General features: G+C 31.3%; 3 protein-coding genes and 1 long non-coding RNA gene across 6 annotated transcripts in view; 2 read left to right on the forward strand and 2 right to left on the reverse strand.

The window, feature by feature from the left end:
- LOC149485123 (putative carbonic anhydrase 3) overlaps positions 1-20,143 on the reverse strand; it is a 404,335-nt gene extending 384,192 nt beyond the window's left edge. Inside the window, exons 1-7 of one of the 2 annotated variants that reach the window (XM_089699958.1) lie at positions 19,978-20,143; positions 5,455-5,502; positions 4,527-4,691; positions 4,154-4,292; positions 3,823-3,928; positions 3,073-3,300; positions 2,549-2,809 (exon numbers count right to left, since the gene is read on the reverse strand). In XM_089699958.1, coding sequence (XP_089556084.1) covers positions 2,555-2,809; positions 3,073-3,300; positions 3,823-3,928; positions 4,154-4,292; positions 4,527-4,691; positions 5,455-5,502; positions 19,978-20,023 — 987 coding nt within the window. In that variant the 5' untranslated portion in view covers positions 20,024-20,143 and the 3' untranslated portion in view covers positions 2,549-2,554. Of the gene's footprint in view, positions 1-1,974; positions 2,810-3,072; positions 3,301-3,822; positions 3,929-4,153; positions 4,293-4,526; positions 4,692-5,454; positions 5,503-19,977 lie in introns of those variants that run through there. The other variant, XM_089699957.1, reaches the window with a different exon arrangement.
- Positions 1-22,251, forward strand: part of qless (decaprenyl diphosphate synthase subunit 1 qless) — an 89,357-nt gene extending 67,106 nt beyond the window's left edge. The window contains exon 9 of the mRNA XM_089699954.1: positions 22,236-22,251. The gene's annotated coding sequence lies outside the window, so the exon portion shown is untranslated. The remainder of the gene's footprint in view (positions 1-22,235) is intronic.
- The window catches only part of LOC149485140 (uncharacterized), a 385,709-nt gene that overhangs the window by 43,056 nt on the left and 315,959 nt on the right, over positions 1-26,694 (reverse strand). The window lies entirely within an intron of this gene.
- LOC149485143 (coiled-coil domain-containing protein 12) overlaps positions 1-26,694 on the forward strand; it is a 480,484-nt gene that overhangs the window by 409 nt on the left and 453,381 nt on the right. Inside the window, exons 2-3 of one of the 2 annotated variants that reach the window (XR_016316194.1) lie at positions 248-368; positions 1,272-1,631. Coding sequence is in view for 1 of the 2 variants with exons in the window: in XM_089699966.1 (XP_089556092.1) it covers positions 248-368; positions 1,272-1,484 (334 nt within the window). In the remaining variant the exon portion in view is untranslated. Of the gene's footprint in view, positions 1-247; positions 369-1,271; positions 1,981-26,694 lie in introns of those variants that run through there. The other variant, XM_089699966.1, reaches the window with a different exon arrangement.

A 26,694-nucleotide genomic window follows, 5' to 3' on the forward strand; every position in this document is an offset into this window, starting at 1 on the left:
TGGCTCCACCCCTGTTGGTCGTAGCGTGATGATATATAGCCTATAACCTTCCTCGATAAATGGGCTATCTAACACCGAAAGAATTTTTCAAATCGGACCAGTAGTTCCCGAGATTAGCGCGTTCAAACAAACAATCAAACAAACAAACTCTTCAGCTTTATAATATAAGTATAGATTTATGCAACTTAGTATAATACTAGAAATACCTAATTTTTAAGTTTGTAATTCACTGTAACTCCTATTACAGGCCAGTATTTAGAAGCTATAAACCACAGGATGAAAATTTGCAACAGGCAAAGTTACAAGATGCAGAGCCAGCTAAAGTAGATGAAGAAGTGAAAGATCTTGTAGAAGCAGGAAAAGAAAAGGTACTTATAAAAATTTAAATTTTTTTTATGGATGTTTAGATCAGCATTGGTTACTTTTTCATGCAAAAAAAACTGATGACAACTACTACGTGACCAAGCCAACTAGACCCTTTTCAACTGTGACGTCACCCGCCCATATCTCGGGTACAGATAGCAAAAAAAAAAATATTAATAATATCACTGTTCGCTCTCCGCTATGAATAGTCTTATTTTTCCCCATTTCGAGGGCTGTCTATGAATGAAAGGAAAGGGTAAAAACTTAAACAAATAACAACAAAAAACTTAGCAGTCAACAACAAGATTTAACGATTTAACAATAAAAAGTACAGAAATAACTAGTGATGCGAAACGTAGATGCGTCGATGCTGCGAACCGTACTAAGGCGAACGCGGTATCTGAGGCGGAAAGCGGGCGGGCGGCCGCATTCCACCCGAGCGTCTAGTTGGCTTGGTTGAATAATATATAAAATGTGGTTCAGTGTTAGCTAAGCACCCTGTCTACTTTTTATTTTTATATTCTGTAATTTCATTGCACAAATTTAATTTAATTTAATGAAACAATACATACCTATAACATTACCATAAGTAGATCAGACTCAGCAATAAATCAATAAATTATAATTATTACCATACACATGCTATAAAAAATACAGTGTGGAAATTTTAGATGGACCTTGGAGGGAAAGTACTTACTTGAAATAGTGGAGATAGCAAATTTGGCTGAAATGAAACACTCCTATTTTAAAAAAGTAGTAGAACTGCATTAAACGATTTTCGACGATTAAACGATCGGGAATAAAAAATAAAAACAAATCTTTCCAGTACTAACATACTATTTCCTTGCTAGATTACTACAGAATTATGTAAAAAAATATTATTGTGCTATGTATTTTTTACATTTCAGGTTGTACTACAAGACTTAGACATTGCTAGTTTAGCTCCACGCAAACCAGACTGGGACCTCAAGAGAGATGTGGCCAAAAAATTGGAGAAACTTGAGCGCAGAACACAGAAAGCCATCGCTGAATTGATATGGGAAAGGCTAAAGAATGGAACGGAAGAGAATTTAGGTGCTATGCTTACAATGACTGATAATAGAGCTACTCAAGATGACTGAACACTATTTTTGGAAAGATAAGTGTGTATGTTAGATTTTATGAGTAGATTTTGGTAAAGAAAAACAATTAATTGAGAATGTACTATAGTTTTTGGTAGTGTTGGTTTAAGTATATTTGTTCAGTGTGTGGCAGTATTTACTTTAGAAGTATACACTATTGAATTTCTAGACAGTTATCTATATTAGGTACCATTCCCTTTTAATATTATATTCCGCTTATTTATACCCCAATATGTATGTAAAATATGAAAAATATGGAGTCCAACAATAATGTGTGCTAAAATTTCATATCTGTCAAATTTGATAATCTTTGTTCCTAGCCTACTTTATGTACCATATAAATTATAATATGTATACTTCCATTATCCCATTTTTTTTCTGTCAAACAATATGTCTATTACTATCAGGAACAGAATTATTCTCCATATGGATATTTTTAAGAAGAAAATAGAATAAATATTTTTGTAAAGAACAACAATAAACAATCATAAAAATATTCATTTGTATTTATTATACAATATCACAGTTTTACAATCCATTGTCATCATTACATTAATACTCTCACTCTAAAAACATTTTACTAATAAATTAAATTCAGTGCATTTCTATATGCAATACATTTTGGTAAATATTATAACCTCTTGGATTTCACAATAATAAATTAATATTTAAAATTAATAGTATTTCACAGTTCACTATATAATTGTAGAATTAATTATTTAACCAAAGTATAACAAGTTTTCAATTATTGTTAGTGCCTGTGGTTAGTGCAAAGTTTATTGTTGCACAATGTTTCCAATAATTTTCACATTTGTATAATTTTCCTCTATATACTTGTTAAATATTTGCAAATATTATTCACCAATGTTATATAACATTTGTAATTTTAAACACACTTGCTTTTTCGTATAAACATCATTGCTTAGATACAAAGATTTTTAAAATATAATCTGTAAATAATATTTAAAACCTGCATATCACAAACATACTTACATTTATTGTATTACAAAGATAGTAAATGTTTATAATCAACCTAATATCAGGTCTAAAGTCTAACACGCAACGCTACACTATACATAATATATTATAACTAACGTCAATAAACCTAGGAATATGTTAAATTTGGTTAAGCAGCTGCCATTTCGCCTCCTCTTCCTTCCTGTAGGCCATTCTGTAGAGTCCTCGTCGTGTTCATCTACTTCATTGTACGTGTAATAGTTACTATCGATATTGTAGAAGACGACTCGGTCGCCGATAGGCTGGATTGGCCTGAAGTTGTGCCTTATCTTCCCGTTGGATGAACGCAATTCTCTAAATACTTCTATCTGAAAATAGAGTTATTGATTAGTCAGAGTATTAAAACATACTCATGTCTCATATGGAAACTGAACTACATGTGTATTCCTTTTATATTCGAGTAGATATGCGAAAATTAAGAGGGTACTTTTAGAGCGGCAACTGACGATTCATTACTTATTCTTAATTCATTAAATTTTATATGCCCTAAAAGCCTAAAAGGGTTATCTGGTTTTTATAGATAAGGATTAATGATTTAAAGACCCTAAATTTATAGACGATATAAATATACCTGATCATGGGTCAATCTGACAGGTTGCTCGAAATCTAACCATATAACAACTTCGGAGCACGGTGGCGTAGTCAATGATCCCCTGTATGTAAAATATCTTCGTAAGTCGTAGGGCAGAATATTGAGAAACGAGAATGGGTTTTTCATGACCACGCTCGAATGTGGTTCAGTTACATTGCCCAAGGCAGATGTTATGTCATCGTAGGCTGGGTGCTGGTGCCGATCCAACTGAAAATAAACAATAATTTCAGTGCCATAAGTGTTTTCTTGTTATTTTTATTATTATTAGAGAGGTTTTTCAATTCTACGCTTTAATAATATTCAAATGTAATTTTTTAATTATCGCAATGTTTCCATTAATTGCTTCAATCCTTATTGAACATTTGACTAGTATTCTATGCTTAATATCAATGCAACGATATCATTTCTTATGATCCGATAGTAATTTTCCAATATTTTATTATGAATAAATCATTGACTGCAAGTCACGGACGATTTCGATCGATTAATCTGGTAACAAATTATTGCGCACTCAAGTTGATAATTCGCGGTTACATAACTAGGAATATACGTGCTCATATTGTCATAAATATAATATAGATATCTTTGATCAAATCTGAGTTTATTATATAAGTTATGCTGGCGATTCTACGTATTTGTAATTAAATAAGGTGTTTTGAAGTTGCTAGAAGACTGCTTCCAATTACAACCAATTATTTTCTAGTTTTACATAAGTGTATTATTTCTTACCTCATAGAAAAAGGCGAGTACAGTCAGTCCGTCTGTGTGCGTTACCGCTTCTTTAACTGATTTATACTCTTCTTTATAAAACACCATGTGCAGCTCCATAGGAAAACTGAAATCGTTAGATTATTTATGAAGACGGCATGCGAGTAATAGGCAATTTAAAAATTATATAAATTACGATGGGAAGGTTGTTAGACAATATTATCGTTAGTCACAAAGTAGGTATACCGTCGTATTTGTTGGGTATAATGTCGAGAAATTACTATTAATAATTCTTTGATTTAATTTAAGTGTCCCTTACTCTTCTGTGTTAGTTATCTAAGAAAAATTTTACCTCCTATGATTGATCTTATCTTCAGAGCCTAAAGTATCATTGTCGCCCCAATGGAAATGCATTTGACTGAACACGTAATTCCCTTCGAGTGGTCCGCCGCTTACCCTTGGATGCGGTTCGTTTTGTACTTCTATCAACACTGTAAGAAAAGCATAAGATAAGTTGGTAACAAAAAAGTTTTTCGGCCTATTGCAATTGTCTCTTGCACAATGCTATGGTTTCTCTGGACGTGATCGCTCCACGGTTTTCGCCTACCTTTGACCGGTCAGCTCGAGCATAACTAATTCTGCTACGGCTCAAGGCTGTGTGAAGTTTCATAATCAATACAGAATAGAGCCTACAATAGTAAGTGGTTCGTATTATAGTCTGTTACCTGTATGTCCGTTATTAGTGACGTGTACATTATCTATCGGGTCGTCAAACCCGATGAATGCGATGTCAGGGAGTGCCACTTGCTTCACTCTGAGCACGTTTATGTTGATGGGGCTTTGATGTTTCCCTCTGCATTCCTGGAACTTCTCGCCCCAATATGTAGGACCTGTGAAAGTAGAACTCGTGTTTATAATGAATGTTTAATATCATATTATCGTCTTTTAATATATGTAGGTATGTATATATGACACAAATGCATAGGTACGATGTTATCCATATAGTCTTTACAATGTCGTATTATATATCCGTGTGATCAACGTGGATTCTTAGGTACTTTATTCGTTTTCTCGCAGGCAAAAAATAAATACATAAAAATTGGTCCGTCGACCTTTCCGATATTTTTTTTGACAAATGGCCGGTGCCTAATTGAATATCGTACTTATACATATACAGTACATATTTCTTATGTATCAATCAATCATGTCCTTAAAAATTATAAATCTTGTTGTAAAAAATATATATGTACCTACCTATAATAAGGTTCCTTAAGTTTTTGTATCATACGCGTCATAAGAGTGTTTAAGGTCAAGAAGGTACGACATGTATAGGTACCTATAGGTATCAACCATAATTTACACATCTTTAATTCAAGTAGTTGGGTCAGATTGCTTTTACCATGATTCATCGAGTTTCTTTTCGAATCTCTTTGGTAAAAGCGACCTTCCGAATAGGTGCTAGTTTTAGAATAAATAACTCATATTTACTTATTCCTAAATGCTTGTTTATAAAAATATTTTACATGATTCAATAATGTTGAGTTTATGTTTATTTACTTCTTGTATTATATACGAATTACAAGGTATTTGAATCTGGAAAAATACAGATCATCAGCCTGATGAAAAATATTAAAATCAATGAAAAATATTTACCAATAACGCCGTCATATCCAAAATCTTCCGCACAAATTGGTCGAAGCGCTGTAACATAAAATTATAAAGTTAAATGTAGGTACAACCGTACAACATATCTGTCCTTCAGGCTAACAATAACATAACTATGTCGATTATTTTGATTTGTATCTAAAATGAGCATATAAAAAATCATACATTTTTTTAACTTAACTATATTTTATTTGATATACATATAGTTCAGGATCCATCGCCCATTTTTGCAAGTGATTACTATCAAGCTAATTTTCCGCGAGTGAATATTTGAGAACCATCAAATCAAAAAATTGTTTCCTTGTTACCTCTGTTAGCTACCACAATCGAGAGTTTCGTACATGAAATTATTGGGCGTCTCATCAAAATAAAGCTACTCACGGAAAATTAGCTTGATAGTAATCACTTTCAAAAATGGGCGATGGATCCTGAACTAGAGTGCGTTTCACGAAAGAGTTCCCCTGCCGTTATGTTGGCATACCTGACTGTCAAAAACGAAAATATTATTTTTTTAATCAAAAATGACAGAGAAAATATTCTCCTTTCTAGGCAGCCGACCCCGCAAGATACGGGATAAGGCTAGGAAGAAAGGAGAATATTTTCTCTGTCATTTTTTATTAAAAAAAAATATTTTCGTTTTTGACAGTCAGGTATGCCAACATAACGGCAGGGGAACTCTATCGTGAAACGCACTCTAATAATTTAGAGACACTGAATTGTCATTTCACAGTTTTGTATCAACAACAAAACAAATAAAGCGCTCATTTTCAAAATAATTTTAGAATTATAAACACATACATACAGGTATTTAATATAATAATTATTTATTAATAATAATTATTAATTTACAATATACCTTTATATCTTTAAAAGTTTAACCGCCACCTTGATCTAGATTCCAGTTGGAAAATGGAAGCGTAATTTTGTTGTTACTGAGAAATAATTTACGAATCAGTGTGGTACATAGATTATGGGTTCTGTAATTTAAAGTACAGTTTTAATAAGATGGCGATATGGTATGAAAATAGAGGTTCCTAAATATGTATTAGGAAAATCACAAAGGCAACAAATAATTTGACATTGTATTCTTAACATAGCCTTGACAGTTCAAAGCTACACAGAAGAGTCTTGCAATTCAAATCGCAAAAGTTATACAGAAGTTGTAATCAACTCTAAGCTACGTGGGAAATAAAATATTCTTACATAAGATTTTATAACAACTTACAGATAAGAATATGACTTCAGAAAATTAATCTTGTGATAATGGCCATAAAGAACCTGCAATTGCAGAAATGTTTTAGAGCACTTATATGTTTCTATTGTTTTCAAGGAATCCAAAGGCACACCGGAACTATTAGATTAAAATGATTTTATCTATCGTGACTAATGTGCAACATTTATGAATTATTTATGTCCTTTATATGTCACTTTGTATGTCTGTCCGTATCTTTTAACAATGCTGTACCTAGAGTAATTATGATAAATACTTAATATTAAAATTATGGAATATAAATTAAGGTACGTAGGACATATTATAATAAATCTTACATGCCTTTTTTATTTGTCATAGCTCGTACTTAAACTTTTTTCATTTTAAGTATTAAGTTTACTGTTATGATGTTATCTAATATTGGTACTTGAGTTAATGTTCATAATAATTTTATATTTTTTGCGGTCAGGTGTAAAACGAACAGGTAAAAAATGTCTACTATTTAATAATGAGAATTAAATCTCGACAATGTTGAAATGACTGTCATAAACCTTTTTATTCACACGTTAGATAGCCACTTTGTACTAGATTGCATTATCCATCATCATAAATGACATCGTTCTTAATGATGTAATTTAGGAAAAAAGCCAAGGATATCCCACGAACATATAGTGTAGCCTTATCTAATTTAAAATTTTAGATGCAGGTATATGGGCATGTTATTGAAAATCTGAGTAATATAATATATGGTCTATGCGTTTTTCGTAAATACGAGAAATTCCCGTAAGGTTTTACTTATCCACGACTGAATGGCTATATTATTAAACTGACGATATAAGCATTTTTACATGCGGGAATAAGGTTTATAATAAAGTTTATAATACTCATTTTTCTTTTATTTTAGAATGTTGAAATTAAGTATTAACCAAATGTATCACACTAAGAATTATTTGCTTCGCCTTCCTGAGGCTTGTCATTATTCATAAACCGTTTTGTGAACAATGCCCTCCTGAATGACACTCGACTTAATACTAAATACCACCGGATGACACAAATTGTACGGTGAACTTTAATTTCACCGTAAATCCGGCAGGAGCTTTGTTGAATGTGTCATGCACTTTCCCTAAATTATGACTCAACTTAAGATGCTAACTCGCAGATGTACAGACAGCCCTGCGCTGTTTTGTGCTGTCCAAAAATTAAAAGGCTTTTATAAAACACTAGCTATAACCCTCGGTTTTTCCCGCATTTTTCTGTTCCTATTTTTCTATAAAGCGTACCTACTGATAGCTTTCCTTGATGAATGGGACTGAGATTTATTAAAACTTAAAGAATTTTCAAATAAGATCCATAGTTCCTGAGATCAGCGCGTTCAACCAAACAAATAAACTCTTCAGTTTTACAATATTAGTATCGATGACTCAAACACTGCTAAGTAGTTAGTAGCATTACCGTTGCAATCTACACAAAAACGATTATGTAATATTATCTCTACATTTCTGCCCTAAGCTTCTTTTGTGACTAAACCAATGCGTCAACGCAACAAATCAATGATTAAAGAATTTTTGCTATTTCAATTCCGTCCGCTTTAGTCTACACATACATACGGTAAACTTTGAATGTATGTTCTATTTAAGAATAAAATGTAAATAGAAATCCTCTATTAAGTGGTCACATTTTTATGGCCCGAATTTAGACAATTCCGAAATCACATGATAATTTGCCTTGAAAGGTACGTCTTTCACCTAGCCTCGGCAGCTCAAGGTGTAATAAATTTACGTTTTCACTTGCTCATAATAGGCTTCTTTTGTGCATAAACATGGAATTGATTCCATGACACTAAACATTGCAGCTAAAGAAACTTGGTGCAATTTATTTAATTAACCGCAATCTAATGTTTGTTTTTGTTATATTAAAACTTTTGTCTCAATCAAATTCGTCGTGGTGGACGAGGTGTGACCGTGTGAGTAAGTATGTGTCCCTGCAGAGGAAAAATATAATTTATGGACTGATGATGAAAAACTACTGAAACTGTAGCTCAATGGATTGCACTAATTTGTACATAATTATACGATTAATGGCGCCAAATTGCATCTATCTTAATCTTCAACGTGTCGTCTACGTGTAACTGACATTTGCCAAAAAATTGCATACGGAAGAATGAAAATATCTTGGCATCGTGATTATAAAGTGTACTGTGCGCCAAAAACACGTGTATCTAAGACCAAATACTGTTTTAATCTGGGACTGTTACATGCATGAACAATTTGTACATAAACCATTCATTCATAGTTTGAAGACAATATACCTACTGTGTACACTGTTTGGACATTTTCACGTTTTTTTTTTATAATACTCAACAGTCAACAGTCTGCAGCCATTCCTAGCTTGAAATAGTTAAGTTTTATTAAATAATTAATTATATTCTCATGAGAACTGACTAGGCTCATAAGATTTTTTAAATCACATTGGAGGAAATTTCCCTGAAGAAATAATAATATTTTTACAAGGGCTCTCCATTTTAAGTTTGTTTCTACAAACAATACAATACTGGCATATTATGTAACTACCTACTAACTGCCATGTGAATGTTTTTTTTCTCCTATTTTATTTTATAAATGGCTTACCCTAAACCGAAGATAATAGATGTTATTCTTCTACTGTTCTACGTATTTTATTCAGGTCGAAGGAAGACTTATTTATAAAATGCTTGTCTTGGCAATTTACTCACTCGTGTCAAGATCGTTAATAATAATCGATAAACGCGATCAACTGACCATCATTGAAAACATTGTTTTACTTGTAATTAAATTGAAATCTGTATTAAATGAATTAATTAATCATCAAGCGTACCGAAATAATTAGCTGGATTCGATAGGCCTATAGAGACTTAATTAGATTTCGTTACTGTTCTGTTTGTAGTTTAGACAAAAATAAAAAAAATAAGATAAGTAGATTGAAGTACAGAAGATTCGTTTTTCAAGTTATAGAGCACGAGATTTTTTTTTAATACTAAGTAAGTAACTATATCTACACTAATTTTATAAAATGGAAAGAACTCTCTATCGATCTTGGAAATTAATTTGCCATGAGAAAGCTTTAATTTCAATATAAGTAAGTATAGTACTAGTAATTTATAATTATATAAGTAAGTATAGCTGATCGACCCATATCAGCCCAAGTAGAGATTTAATTGTGAGTTTTTCAAAATTGTATTAGTTACATTCCTCATCCAAATGGACGACTGGGACAAAAAAAAATTAAGGGGCCATTACCCAAAATGTATGTTTCTAAATCATAGTTTTTGGATAGAAATCATCATATTTAAAATCCTAAAAAAATATATAGCACAGATAAACGTTTGATCTAGTGACTTTTTTGGATAAAAACACAATATTAAACATTTGACTCGATCAAAAAAAAATCAGAAGTAACATCGATTTTAAAAGCATAATCAGTTTTATGAGAATTAGGGGAACGCTATGTTTATGAAAATTTTACATTTCATTTACTAATCAGGTTTTACAGGGAAATTTTTGGATAGATTTATAATTTAGCCCTTATTTTTTTCTATATAAAATATAATACGTAAAATGCAACTTGCGCGCACCACGTCAGTGCCGCCAGAGTCCAGCCGGACGTCATCGAAGGAGGACCTGTGCTAGTTTTGCTCCCGACCACGTTGTAGTCGCCGCTCGCGTATTAGAACCGAGCGGCGAGTAAAACGGCGAACACGTCACGGTATAAATAAATCAGTAGTTTGATTTTATTAGTTATCCTAGGATTATTGTTGTAAATATAAATAAACTTCTTATTCTATACTATTAAACGAGCAATATTTGCATATTAATATATTTGTTTGTAAATACAGTGTGGAAATTTTTGATGGGCCCTGGGTGAAAGTACTAGAAATACTGGAGATAGCAAATTTCCTTTATTTTTAAAAAGAAATAGAACTGCATTCAAAGATTTTCAAAAATTAATTTTCTTCGACCGGGAATCGAAAGAACTATAAATGTAAAAAAATAAAATTTTCTATTTTATTCTTCAAATCAACTGTAATGTATAAGTTTCATATTACAATTATTTGTAACTAGCGACCCGCCCCGGCTTCGCACGGGTGCAATGCTGATACTAAATACACTACAGAAAAACTGTGAACGTTGTATATAAAAACATAGCGGCCCGCTCCGGCTTCGCACGGGTATAAAATATATAGCTGGGCGGCCGGCCGGTACCGCCGCAAACGGTACGTCCCGCAATTTTTAAATCTGTAATATCTTCAAAAATATTCACTTAAATCATATGGTGTAAAGGGCCATATAGATCTAAATTAAATGAACAATGTATTCAACGTATTTAATTGGTTAAGGATTAATGCTGTATTGGTTAAAATCGCTTCGAAAATTAGCCATTATTTGTCGTAAAAAGTAAAAGATAAAAAAAAGTTATTGTGGGTTATCCATAAGAGATAGACTTATACCATTGCGAACTTTTCTGTAGACCTTTTTAATGTGTATAATACTTAGTACATTATTTTGATAAAACTCGAAGGGTTCAGCCTGCGTTTGCAATGTAAGCGGAAAAATGTAATTTTTTACGACATCACATTAGAAACCTCAAAAATAACAGTACTTCTCCACTATTTAATGGATGTTGTTATACATATAAACCTTCCTCTTGAATCACTCTATCTATTAAAAAAAACCGCATCAAATTTCAAATTTTCGTCGGCGCCATCTTGGATTTTAGTTTTGACCTCATATCGGTTAATCGCTACCCCAAATACCACCCACATTTGCTACTTAGGAAAAGTTCAGATTTAAAGATATCATATAAATCGTCAATTATGTGACGAATATAATTTATTTCATTCCGACCGTTTCTCGGAATAACATACATTTACTAAGAAGGGTTTAATATATTGCCGGTAACATAATATTATGGTGTATGATAATAAAAAAGTATTTTATACATTTTTTAAAAAGCTTCGATATTGTATACAATAATACAAATCATTAATTGATTATTATTCAAATTGTTGTAAAATAGTCACACTTTTTTAAGTTGGTTGAATACACTAACATACTTATTACATACTTATATTCAATTATTATTTTGCCTTTTTTATTTGTTTTACTTTTAATTATTATTACCAATATTTTCAGAAGAAAATAAATTAATGTATCCAGAACGAGAGTTTCATTTTAAACTTTAAATGTATGTATAAAATAGACCAATAAACCAGAAGCGTTCTTTATGTTTAGATGATGTTGATTCTACAATAAAAATGTTCGATTCCATGATATTTTTATTTCTAAGAGCAAATATTTTTACGAGAAATTAACAATAAATTATCTTTTATATTGTTTCTATCGATTTGAATAATAAAATAAAATTTGAAAAAGGAATGTTTCCTTTCAGAAAAATTTGCTATCCCTAGTATTTCAAGTACTTTCCATTCAGGGTACATCAAAAATTTCCACACTGTATATATACAAACAAATATATAAATATGCAAATATTGCTCGTTTAATGGTTTATGGTATAGGATAAGTAGTAAATTTATTTATCAACAACATTCCTACGATAGCAAATAAAATCGAACTACTGATTTATTTATACTGTGGCGTAATCGCCCGCCTTCTTAGGTCACCGGAGTTCATGTCGCGCCGGCTCCTGCGCAACGCGGGCGCGAGCCGTCTCAGTGCCTAAAATGCCTAAACTTTCAGTATAAAGGGCTCTTAAATTGCTTTGCGATTATTAAATCGTTTATATACAAATGGTAAAAATAAATTGAATTCATCAATCGGTGTGAAACAGGTAGAATTGCTAAATTTGGTCAATCGTTTACAATTTTATACGACACAAAAATTACAAGACACAAATATTCCATGAATAATCTGAGGAAAAGGCACCATGAAGAGACGATTCAAAGCACAATTGTTTATCATTACGCTGTGAAACTACAGTAGAAGGCCTCACATTGTTTCGACTTAATTTGACCCCAAAACTATTGAATCAAAAAGTTTGAGGACGAACATTAATTTGGGCTGTACTGACACGTAATACTGTTTTGCGTCACTATTTTATGTAAATACAAGTAAATTCTATCTACATAAGCTGATAACTTCTATATAAAAATAAAATACTAAGGAGTAAAGGTTTAATTAAGTTAAGATTTACCTAAAAATACTTAAGACTTAGGAGGGATTGTATTTTGGGATGGTTTGAATAGTTCCTTGTTAAACTAAATAATTTAAATAATAAAATCCCTGTTTTATGGATAATAATAATAAAAATATAAAAAAAATTCGATTTTAACTACTTAAACCGCTAATTTTTCCTCTACCTTTGCATTAAGTTTTCTGTGACCTTCTTGCCAAATTTTATAAGTCTAGGTCACAGGGAAGTTCCTCGACGTTTGGGGATTAAAATATGTGAGATATAAAGTCGTATTATTTACTCTTTTATGTGAAAGGAAGGAAATTGAGCAAGCGCATCACCTGATGATACGTACGCGGTACCTACGTGACAAGCCACAGCTAAGTAGAACCGGTACAAAGCTAGTATATAAAAAGTTAATTTTAAAAATTCTGGTGAATTCTATAGTAGGTATGTACAAGAGAATCACTTGGAAATTATGGGGATACAAAAAATGTACTCTTTTTGTTTTACTTTAACTTTTTAAATAAAGCTATATTTTAAACACTAAACTATAATAGTCTACATCTCCGTAGATAGGTATTTAGGAAACCTAATTATATCCATATAATATGTAAAACAGGTAGGTATCCTAAATACCCAAAATTTCTAGCAGTTGATATACATCTTTTTTTTATACTTCGTCTGATGCACGGAAGGCCAAGTAGTGCTTTCGATAAAACAAATGAAGATTTCTTGTTTTGTACAGTCTAAATATTTATATGTATAATTGCGAAAGAATAGGATAAGTATTTGATCTTAATTTTTCATTATTTACTCGCAATTTAAAAAATGTCTGGTTCTAAATAAAATTCCACATAAAATGTTTTCTTTTGAATTGCTATTGTTAAATTCTTGCAAACAGTCTAGTCGTGGTCACGGACACTTATAGGAAAGTATTGTCACGACATTTAAATAAGTAAGATAATTTTGTTGAAAACAAAGCACGATGTCTTTGTTTTCAACAAAATTATCTCGATCGTGATGCTTGAAAAACGTCAACAATAAAAAGAAAGAATTGCTTTTAAATTACAATAAACGCTAAGTCCGTTTATGCAAATTTCATAAAATAGTTTTCTTTTTATTGATGGTATTTATTGCACCATAATAATTCGATAAAAATAATTTCAGAAAAAACGATATTAATGCAAAATGCTCAATGTAGAGCAGACAAACGATTGAGTTTTCTTGCAAGAACCCCTATTTCTATTGAGCTTTTTTCGAATGAATTTCTTATCTAAGTATAAAATATTGTTAATATTGGGTACTACAGAAAGAGATCAAGATCATTTTGGTAACAGAGGCATAGACAGCGCCTCCACGGGTCCACCCTGTATGCGACCTACAAAAATAATTAGACCGGAACATATTGCTACTAATCTGCAGAAGACCAACTAACCGCTTCAAATATTTCTTGCTTTCTGACGTCACTCATTATGAATGCACATTAAAAAACTATTACATCTTTGATGTCTTGTTTTGTTTTATGTATTTCAAATGTAATAATGTTGACATGTTATATGTCGGAACTGCTTACGACAATAATTGATGAATAAATTAGATTGTCACATTAATAAGTGATTGTGAATAATGTTAATGTATTTGCGGCTGACGTGTTTATGGTTTCCAATTATGTATCTCTTATGTATCTATGCAAAAAACGTATTGATCGATTTAGATCTTATTTCGACGTTATATTGATAAAGTGTCGATTAGTAGGTATATTAATAAGTAAGTCTTATTAGAATAGTCCTTCTGATGGATAATGGATTAAGCAGTAAGCACTCCATTTAAAACTTTTATTCCAAAACTTCCAGAAGGATTTGAAATCATCATCGTATCACAATCGGTTTATTTTAATAGATATAATATGTTAATTTTATATAATTCAACCCCAATGGAATCATAGTACTAGGTAATGTGTATACTAGAGATAATACAGTATTAAATTAGAGTGCATAGAAAGTCTGCCAGCTTCTCGGCGGTAATGGCCTACGCATTTAGTGGTTTACAAGTCTAGATTTCACTTACGTAGGTATTATCCTAGATATTACGAAATGCAGGAAGTAAAGTTGTTTTGTTTACCTTTATTCTAAATACATAAAATGAGTATTGCAAATAATTTAGTAACTACCTAAGCTTTGAAAGCTTTCTTATCTAAAAATATACCTAGTTGTAGTTACTAGTTTAAACTACAGTTAAACGGATCTTTACCTTCTTTTGATATGATCGCTAAATTTAGATATCTACAAATAAAGAGAACGTTCAAGTTCTAAAACTGTACCGCAGTCTATTTTGAGTGTATATTCAATCGACTATGAAACTATAAAACTTATTTTTTTTTTTGCTCTAAACTAAATACAATACGGTCTACTATGCACCGAATAATGTTAATGTAGTATATTTGTATATGTAATTGGTATGTTAGATATCTTAGGTATTTGGTTTCATTCCAAATAGCATATTGAGATTATATAATTAATAATTACATACCTACTTGAATTATTACTCCATTCAAAACATTAGTCTCTGTGTAGATAATAATGTAATGTATGCATAATGTATTTTCAGACTTAACCAAAAGCTATCAAGTTGTAGATATTTAATTTAACAGGTAAAATTAACTATTCACATTTAGTTTCGTTCTGATGATTCAGATAATTATTTTTACATATCAATTAATTTACCTAACATTAAATTACGTTAGTTTTTTTTTGTACATAACTAATTATCTGTTTTAGCGCGCCAAAAATATTTCTATTTTACGTTTTATATTTAATAGATTCACACACACATCTGCCGGGGTTTGTATCTTAATAGAGAGCGGCATGGTAAAGTACGTATATAATAATTTGGATAAAGTTAAATTTAATAACCCTTACTCCATGCTGTGCGGGTATTGCCATGACGCCACCTTGAAATTTTACTCTCAACGCACATAAAAAAGTTTCACTTCAATAACATGTAGATATGTTATTTCTAAACTTCATGATCAGAGGAGTATAGTAGCTTTCTGAAAAAGAGCATCGTATCCATAAAGAATAAGATTTATATTTGAGATTCATTTTCGAAAACGATATTCAAAATTACGAAATGCAACCTCAACCGAATATGTAAAATATGTAAAATTCAGAGAGCATTAATAATGCAGATTGTGCAGTCAAATGACATATTGTTATGTATGTATTTGCAAAACAAATTGATCTTTCTGAATTCTATTATTTATTAAGACATGATTGGGACCTCTCTCATCATTTATGTCTACTAAATTTTGTTTAAAATAAAAAATCACATTGCCATCTTCATTGTTGCATAACGCATGCATAAAAATGATACTTTCGTATAATATGCTAAAGTTCAATATCTATGGTTATTATATTACCAATAATTTTATTTATATGTACTAAAACATTTACTAACATGAAACTACTTAAAATGACTGATAACTTTATTTATTTGACTGCTCTGTTTGAAACTTTATATTATTATATTACAGGGGAGGCCGGGTTCGAAGTTCAGATTTTTTAGTAAGACGCTCTATGAATGTAATAGAAACATCTATCATCCATGATTTCTATAAATATAAGCTGATTTTATTCTAGTAGATAGGTATTCATATATTACATTCACTTTACCGAGATCAAAAAATATATAATAAGAGGTTTAAAGTTATAGTTTTTTTTCAGTCTCGCAAAACTTTTTCAGAGGTTGTGTCGTCTGTTCAGAGGTTGTCTTTTTCATTTCGACTCTTTTTCAATTTCCTTCTTCTGTCTTTTACTGTTGCTCTTTCCTCTTCTTGCATTTTCTTCAGTCGTTCTTTTCTGGCGTATCTGTATGTACCTATTGCTGATTTTATTATTCATCGCTTATTCGGTACACCGAGATCATCTGATCTCGGTGGTGCTTTTGGTAAGGGTTTAACAGCTTCAGCAATGTGCTAGTTGTGGCCTAAATGATAAATGGCTAATTATTGACGTTTTTCATTACAGGGCATGTTCTTCAGCGGAATTATAAGACCCACTTTTGAAGAACTATGAACCCCAAATCCCATTTCAAAGTGATCCCCCATTATAATAGAATAGGTTATAAAAACCCTTGAATGATGTTAAAAAGCTGTGGTGGCTCAGTGGTCGCTCCTCGGACTTCAAATCGATAAGTTGGGGGTTTGAAAACAGGCGAGCGTGCTGGAAATAAATAGATTTTTCAATTTATCTGCGCATGTCCACTGCATGCGTCATACACATCACCACTGTTTGAACGGTGAAGGAAAACATCCTGAAGAAACCGACATGTTGAAGATTCAAAAGTTCGACGACATGTGTCACCTGCCAACTCGTATCTGACCAGCGTGGTGGATTGTGGCCTGATGCCTTACGGGAGGCCTTCGTGTCCCAGCAGTGGGAATGTGATGGGCTGATGACGATGATGATATTAAAAAGATAATCACTATAGTTCGACCAACTGATAATAGCAAGTTATTCACAAATAACTAGAAAATTCATTGATACAGAAAGTTTAAGGTTGAAAAAATTTACTTTCGTGATGTTTATGTGTAACTAATTGGTTACCATACAAACATGCCGACAGAGTGTCACTAAAATGGCTGATGCAATAGCGTGATGTTTATGATTCAATATCTTTAGACCTATTGCTATCTGTTTTCTTCGCGGAGTTATTCGGATCGGAACAACCTACCCCCGGTACTTTGAACCTCGACCTCCCCTAGATTGTAGAGAGTGTATGGCGGGGGCCCGTATCCTTTTTCTCAACCTTCCCAATCCTACCCTTTATTCCCCTGAATAATTGTTTAGTTATCCTGTTTTCTTAGTCAGCAATCCATTTGCAGAGGCCTAATGCCGCCTATTGTGATTCATAGGCAGTGGTATCGCTTAAACCATCAGGCGACGGTCAGGTGACCTTCCTTGCTTACTATGACATAAAAATATATTATTTGGTTCATGGTAGGCCTTAGATGGTAGGTATGTAAATAATTTGTGTAATGTATTAATTACTAGCCTGCACTCAAAATGCGTAAAAAAAACTATAGGAATTAGGTAGTTATGTTGGTCCCCGGTATTTTTTTAAACTGTTTAATATTTTGAATTTATCCACTACTGTAAACAATCAATCATACGTTCAACTTTTTTCTTTTTATGTATATCTAGCAGTGCCCTGCGGATTCACCTCCATTAGTCCGCTCCTATTGGTCTTAGCGTGATGGTAGTTATATAGCCTTCCTTGATATATGGACCACATATGGACTATCTAACGGTGAAACAATTTTTCAAATCGGACCCGCGGTTTTTGATATTAGCGCGTTCAAGCAAACAAACAAACTCTTCCGCTTTATAATATTAGTAACTAGGTAGGTATAGGTATTTGAATATTATGTAGACGTAGGTATTCCGATTAATGAATTGCATGGTGCATTGTGTGTTTTGTATGTATGTATAGGTATTACATATTTCTAGCACTTCCTGTCGATCGAGTCTAAAGTATCGCAATCTAATATCCTACCTATTACAAAAATGCGATTACTCATCAGTTTTAAATGGTATAAGTACTTAATCAATAATTATAATTAATAGAGAGTACAAATAACAGTACTTCCTTATGAAAATAATAAATGTGAAGTGTCCTCAATGAATTGCGGCTGTTCTTTGTAAATAGATAAAGGACTGAGTAAGGCTCGTAAAAGATGAATAATTATTATATTGCAAATTTATAAATACATTGTAGTTATATCCTCAATATGCATGCAACAGTTACGTGATTTCGATGCGTATAATTTACCAAAATTCCTGTGGAATTCCACAAGGAATTTTGGTATTTATTTAATCCTATGATTAAATCCAATAGGTACATAAAAGTAATATTAACAAATACATATTACTCGTAAATACTTAATCCAAACAAAAATCTACATAAATAAAAATAAATAATACTTCACGATTGTCATGCTTATGAGGAAACCGTGAAAACCTATGTATAACTTTCAGATACATCCATGCATTCAGGCATACACAAATTGCAAATGCAAGGAAAAACATTGAATATGCACGCTTTGCAATTTTATAATTTATAGATAGTTTTGTGATATTTAATTCAAAACTGTTTAATTGATTTCATTCGTGATTCTTTACGAATAACAATTTTAAATTGCAATTTATGATTACACGGCTTAAACAAGGTGAGCACTGATCTGACGAAAAAAATTAAGTAAGTATAACCACAGACTAATAATAATATACTACGTATACAAGTATAACTAATAGTTTTATAATTAATCACGGTTTCTATGATTTTCGGATTTTTTCTCACATGCGTGACTCTCCATCGAAGTTTTGAAATAGTTATTTAGTATATTAAAGGATAAATTTTCTTCACGCTTATAAAGCCGCTAACAATACTCGTAATTATTTGAAAACCTCTAGACCGAAACAATTAAAGCGCTTCTTTAATTTTTTTTAAGAATCCTTATCTACTGTCGTGTTATAATATATTTTCCTTATCCATTATTAATTTCTAAATTTACATACGTATATAGGTACAGGTAGATATTATCTTAATGAGATTAAATATAATTTTTTTTAATGTAAAATGTTGCATTCATTTTAAAAGAGCGACTACAAAGTTACTCGCCGGCTCTTTTCTGTAAAAACTGCTTGCCTACCGGTGGTAAATATGTAATTATTTTTTCAGTATTTGGACGATTCAAAAGCGCTTCTAAACAAAGTTTATTTGAATAATTTGTTGAGTTTGAGTTTAAATAATATATTCATGATTGTTTTTTTTTTCTTACATTGTTTTCTAATATTAGAATTTACTAATTTCTTGTATTAAATTAAATTTAAATAATAAATATCTACTCATTGATTTTTATACATTTCTTGTCTAATTATATCTACTTTTATTATTAAAATATTATCATACTTAAGTAGGTACTTATAGAGAATATTTTAATCCATTATAAACTTAAATTTATTTTTATTGAATGAGTTTTTACTGTTAAATACATCTAAATTAATGTATACTAACTAAATAATTTATTTATTTTTCATTACACTCATTACATAAAATTATAAACAAAAACGTACCCAATATAGAGGCGAGTGAATATAAAACAGCGAATGCAAAATCCATGATCCACGCACCGCTGGTTCAAATCAAAAGGTAACAGAGCAATCAAGAGTTTTTTCACATGTCCATTGAATCACTGAAGTTACGAATTACGATCCAAACCGCGCATTGTCAAGTGACGGACCGAGAGACTGTGAGACAACTGAGCAATACAACAGCTGATGTCGTGGGTTGGACGTGTATTTCACCCTGCCATGGCTATCGAAAGGGCAGCAGGTGCTTATGACACCGATTTTTCCCAACTCCCTCACGTTAATATGCACGTATATATAATTCAACGTGGAATCTTTAAAACAATGGATAATTGTTGTTGGCAGAATGGGGTATTATGGTTGTTAATGATGAATAAACAACTGAAATTCGTTAGTTAGAGGTACTGTTTACATATGTACGTAAAAATAGGGAAGGTATGTTATACATATTTATAAAAAAATCTGTTGAAAATGTGTCGGTACATATTATACTAAATTTTTATTTATTTGATTTTTTGTTCTACCTAGTATAAGAAGCTAGTAACATTATTATCTATTATTATATATTAAATTTGCTAAATAGGTATACAGATTTGCGAATGTTTGTTACTAAATGGCAAGCTCTACATTTTTTTTGTTATTTTAATTTAGTTCTAGTTGCTCTTTTTTTTAAATAACCGCATTCAATCGGTTATATGTTATAGAATTATTATTTATTCAATTTCTACAAAAAGTAAATGAATTGATTGATGATGAATTATTTAGTAGGAAGTCAAACTGTAGGTACAAATTTTACGTAAGTAGGTTTAACCAAAATATTCCGTAGTCAAATATTTATCTTGTAACATTAATGTAATTAATGTAATGCGGTGAAAAGATTCGATTAATTTTCTCCACATAAGAATTGGATATTTCTGATAATTGTAGAATGAACAAGAGAGACTATAGGCATCTGAAAATAAACAAAAAAAAAATACCCCATAGTACAGACTAATAATAATATACTACGTACCATACAACCCATAGCTTTAGCCGATAAGTTGGAGAAGGTACCACGAGTGAAAATGATATAAATAATAGGACGGTACATAATAATATGTATGTTACATGTCATCATAATTAAGTATGTCATATAACTACTACTAAGTACTGTACTACTACTAGATATAGAGTTTCTTGTGGGCTCTTTATTATGCTGTCTATCTGCTATCGGAATATATCGGAATATATCGGTGATAAATAATTTCTTTTTGTATATTGACAATTCAGAATTTTTTTTAATATTTTTTTTTTTAGTGTTGTGTGGTTTACCGTTTAGGGCCGATTTTTCAATGCTTGGATAAAACTTATCCGTCCAAAAAAATATTACACGATAATATTAAAATGTCACGTAAACTGTCAAATACGGGCAATTAGAATTATTCCATTGAAAAGTTACATTTGGGGTTGCATTTTTTAGAGGACGCAATTTTATTTTTTTGATGTGTAGGGCTGTAAAACCTTAGCTATTGACGTAATGAAAAAATGTTGTATATAAAAGTTGTTCCTCGAAAAACAATCTACAAAAATGGTCTGATATCATTTCTTCGTAAAATGATAAAAAAAAAGTTTTATTGAAAAATATAAAAAGCTCTAATTTCTGAACGTTTTCGCTTATAACTTTTTTATTTATAGTACTACGACAAAAAGTTACTGGACAAAAGTTGTAGAAAATTTAATTTGCAACAAATAATGCTAACAATTTTTTTTATCAGATAAATAGTTTAAGAGATATATCGTAAAAACCATTTCAACCGCTATTTTCAAGATGGCGGCCGTGGGACAAGGGTGGCAACCCCACAAACTTGGTTTTAGCTACTCACTGACCCCCCCTACACATCAAAAACATAAAATTGCGTCCTCTAAAAACTGCAAGGTTAGGCCTAAAAAATGTAACATTTCAATGGAGTAAATACGTTTTTAAAATGGTAGTTTTATACATTATTCGACGAAAAGGAAGGTTAGGTACCTAGATAATAATATGTAATTATTTACCTACCTAACTAACTACCAACCTACTATTATTAAAGCATGCTTTTCAAATGTATTTAATGTTGTGAAGCTTTTGATTGAATTATTATTATCCATATTTAAAAAGTAGACCATATCCCATAGCCCGGATATTTTATGCATACCTAACTAAGTTATGTAGAGTAAATATTACTTACACTCACTAAAATTCTTCGCCTTAAGTAAACTTATAGCACAGAATACATAATAGTAGCTAAACGCTACAGAACGGACACTCTCCGCCTCCCGCCAAAATTAAACATTACCTCACCCCGCGCGATCGTGATTAAAATCGGCCACATTTTTCTGCAAAGACGATACGCAACGAAGATTGACAACATTAATCAAATTGACTTAAAGTTATTTTATTATTTTGGATTTGTGATTATCGTTTTTCGTAGAAAATGGTTAGATATTGTGCTGTTTACGGATGTATTTCATCAGAAAAACGCGAATTTTTTTTTAAGCTAGTCACAAATGTGCCAACCATAAAGCGTATTAACATACATATTATTATGTACACACACTGTATTTGCAGTCTCTACAGTGTGACTGTCAAAACGATAATTTTGTATGGAGTGTCCGGGGTGTGCTTATAGTAAATTACAGTAGCACCTCTATAAGTCGAACATCAAGGGAGACGCCAAAAAATTCGAGTTATAGAGTTTTCAACTTTATGGAGGATTTCGACTTAGGCGGATTTTGATTCGACATAAAGAGTTTGAGATTTATTCTTATAAATTTTGAGTTACAGAGGTAAAGTACATTAAAATTCAACTTGCAGAGGTGACAAACATGTTTTTATTTATTACAAATCAACATTATTTCAAATCAGTTTAAAATAAAAAATATGGCATTAAAAAAAGTCAGTATTTTTTTTTTGCTTTAGATAATTTGGTTGTTCTCTAGCATTGTCTAATCTATAAAGTGCAGTAAATTCTTCTTCTTCTGATGGATAAATTTACTATCGTATACTCCTAAATTTTTTTTTTCTAAGAAACAACAGTGTACGTCTTGCACTGTCGGCAAGTTGTTAAAGTAGGTAACTTATTTTTGTTCGAACAATAGAGGTAATAAATTCCAAATATAAAGGTTGTAAAATAAAACGTTGCTATGTTCGAGATACGGAGGTAAAATTTAATTTTTCGAGTTATAGAGTGAATATATGTACCAAAATGGCTTGAAGGGACTCGGTGATAATTTCGACTAACAGAGGGTCAAGATTTCAAGTAACGGAGGTTTTCGGGTTTGAAGGGAAGGGAACAAAACATTTTTTCGAGATTTGGAGGTTTTTGACTTATCGAGGTTCGACTTAACGAGGTGCTACTGTATAATGATAGATGATTAATTGATCATAATCTTGAATGGTTATTACTTATTACTAAGTAATTAGGTTTGTTCACAGAACAGTAAAGTAGATAGAAGTGTGATGTGGGCGTGGCCCACGTGTCACTTGTAAGGTAAGATCACCTAACTTGCTCTCAGTTGTGCGCAGAAAAATATTCGAGTCGGTTGTCAGCTGTCAAACCTTTTTTCCATATTTATTCATTAATTAGGACGTGTTGTTCGGTATTAGAGTGCAAAAATGATAGCAGACGAAATAATATCAGCAATGGAGGCATTTCATACCATCGGTAAGTCTTATTTTTATTTATTTTACATATAATATTTTATGTTATAACTTCGCTTGTAATTTTTCAAAATTGTATACAAATATCTAGTCAAAATGAACCTTAATCCGTAAGAAATTAGTACTATTATAGATTGAACAGCAAACAAGAATTTCTGGAATATTATTGCAATAAACAAACGAATGTCGCTTTAGTGATGCTTGTGGCGCATATCGACAGTATCGATACCTTAGAAAAGACAAACATTATAAATATTAAATTTTATTTTATTTTTCCTTAGCTTTCATTTGTCCAATTTATTTATAGATTTCCCAAAGAGGCTAATTTAAAAGAGAAATGGATAAATGCAACGTGACGAGTTAACTGAATGCCGAACAGCACTAAGCACTCTAACAAAGGCCACCGATACAGCAAACCTACGGCAGTTCCAAGATTTAAAATAATGCATATTTTCTGTTTGTATTTTATAAATATTAAATATAGATTAATACTATTCTATTCCGTTTTTTATTTAATAATCATAATATAAAAAGACGTACTTAGTAGTAATAAACATACTCCAAAATGTGACACATTATACTATACTCGTATAATAGAAAGAAAAAAAATACCCAAAAATATTTATTTGTGAATTATCGATATCGAGATATCGATAACAAGGCTGACATCCCTCAGGGCATAGCATCAGATAAATATCAAGTTAATGTCATTAATGTTGAGTGACACAAATTTCAACCTTATCTCTATGTGTTGAGGTTCAAAGTTATATCTATCGAAAACTAACGCCCTCTGTTGTGGAGTAGCTGAATGTTTTCGAATTTGGAATTTCTGTGCAATGAGAAACAAAACAGCTAATATACCTAGAGATGTTATACTAAAATAAACCGTAACATGGTGCGTTAGGGTACATATTGAAATGCTGAATTTATAACCTAAGTCAGTTTTTACTCAAATTAAGCTGTCCAATCAAAGGCATAGTTTACTTGTAGTGTACTGTATAACTATCGGTTTAAATGTGTGGGTTTGGCGACACTGGTTTTCATACTAATTATGACATTATAGCACTTCTATTTGTTTTTATTGTTCTGTGGGTTTGTTATATTTTATTATGTACTTATAAACCTAAAGGAAGAATTTTTTTGTAGGCCTACCGCTCCGAATTTTGCCGCTGCGACTTGTCGTGATGCTAGTTAACTACTATAAAATAATTCTAATTTTAATGATAAATGTAAGTAACTAAGAAAATAATTTCATCTTCAAGTCGAAACAGATAAGAAGAAAAGAAGCATTTCCAATAATAGATAATTAATTAGCGCAACTAGCATTGTTTTAACTACAAGGTTCTTCAGTAATGACAATTATTTGATATTAATTGGATTATTGCAAAACACGATTACTGAAAATAGTGGATAATACCTACCAACATTTACGGATAATTCCTTTAAGTTTTTTAACTGGAACAAAAAATTATCACACCGGCACCGGCGCGACGCTGCTCTCTATTAAATACATGATTAGTATTTTTTATTCGTGTGGTTTTTACCAGTTTACCAGGCCAGGTAGGTTTGTAACATTGTAGCCTGAGACTTGAGAGTCATGTTAATAATTTATATTTGAGCGTCCAACGATGTTTATAACATATAAGACTTATAAAGGATGCTACAACATCTAAAAATTTTATTGGGTTTCTGTATTTGCACTTATATGCTAATTGCAAAGAATATTATGTACGTAACTTTCATAGTTTTTAATTGGCACTGCACGTAATTGTTATATCTACATATTTAATAACATTCATTTAATGTCGGTATTAGATATTCCCCGTGACCACTTCACTAGCCGATAAATTACATTGTTTTTCATAGAAGTAGTAGCACAGACTAATAATAATATACTGTAGTAGGTAAGTACATATTTTTGTACCGTGTAACCTAAGTATTTTAGTAGCTTCAAAGTGTAGCTAATATACGTGAAATAATGAAATCTCATGTAAAAAAGGCAAAAGGCTAGTAGATAGATGTAGGCTAGTTAGGTACTGCTGCACGAAATAATTCTCACTTTTGTTGCAGTTACAGTAGCTAAGTACTTATACCTAGTCCAGTAGTACCTAATCTCTAGAAGATTATTATTTTGAAACAAATAATTTGTGAAATTAACCTCGATTTTCTAATTTTTAGGTTGTGATAAGGACCTAAGGACTACGCGATTGGATTAAATTACAGTTCACATTTTGATTTCATCTCCTTTCTAACTAAATATCACATTAGAAAAACAATACTTTTGTAAATTCAATTTGAATATATTTAGTAGTATCCGAAATCATGATTCAGACATTAGATTTCGACGGCTATTTTATTCTCATAAGTGCGTCTAATTAGAGAAAAGAAGAAGATAGAAGATAGAACCAAGCGGAAGACCTTTCAAATGAAGAAAAAAAAACGTTCAAACCTATCCTAAATTTAAGAAAGAAGAATGTGGTCAGTTTAAATCATCTTATTTCATAATACCGGTTTTATTTTTTACATTACAAAAGCGGCCAAGAGATAGCTGCCTTGATAAAGAAATCAAATTCACCTCACGTTTTTTCTTGAAATAAAGCAGATTTAACAAGTCGATCTTATCTTCCATCAGAGCAAGGTTAATAAAAAATGAAACAAAATTTGGACTTCACACATTTATTGTATTTTCGTCTAATAAAAATACTATATTTATAACTATCATAATGGATATCTATACCAATTGACAGTCTTTCTGGTTGTACACATCCGCCATAGCACAACATTTTAGCAATGTTTCCGTGCACTTTTATAGACAATAATAATATTCTTTATGAACAAGACTATTTTAATTCCTAATTTACAGCCCTATCACTTTAGAGTAATAATTAAAAAAATCCCAAACTATACACCATTCAATGGATTTATGTATTGCACTATTGAAACAGAAGTTCCTTTAGCGTTTCATTAGACAATTTTTTAATAACTGTTGTTTTAGAATTTTTAAATTCACTTTATTGTGCAGC

This window comes from Colias philodice, chromosome 10 (assembly GCF_061535455.1).
Source record: "Colias philodice isolate Cphi_HAF_F1 chromosome 10, ilColPhil1 Martin Lab GWU primary, whole genome shotgun sequence".
Taxonomy (NCBI): domain Eukaryota; kingdom Metazoa; phylum Arthropoda; class Insecta; order Lepidoptera; family Pieridae; genus Colias; species Colias philodice.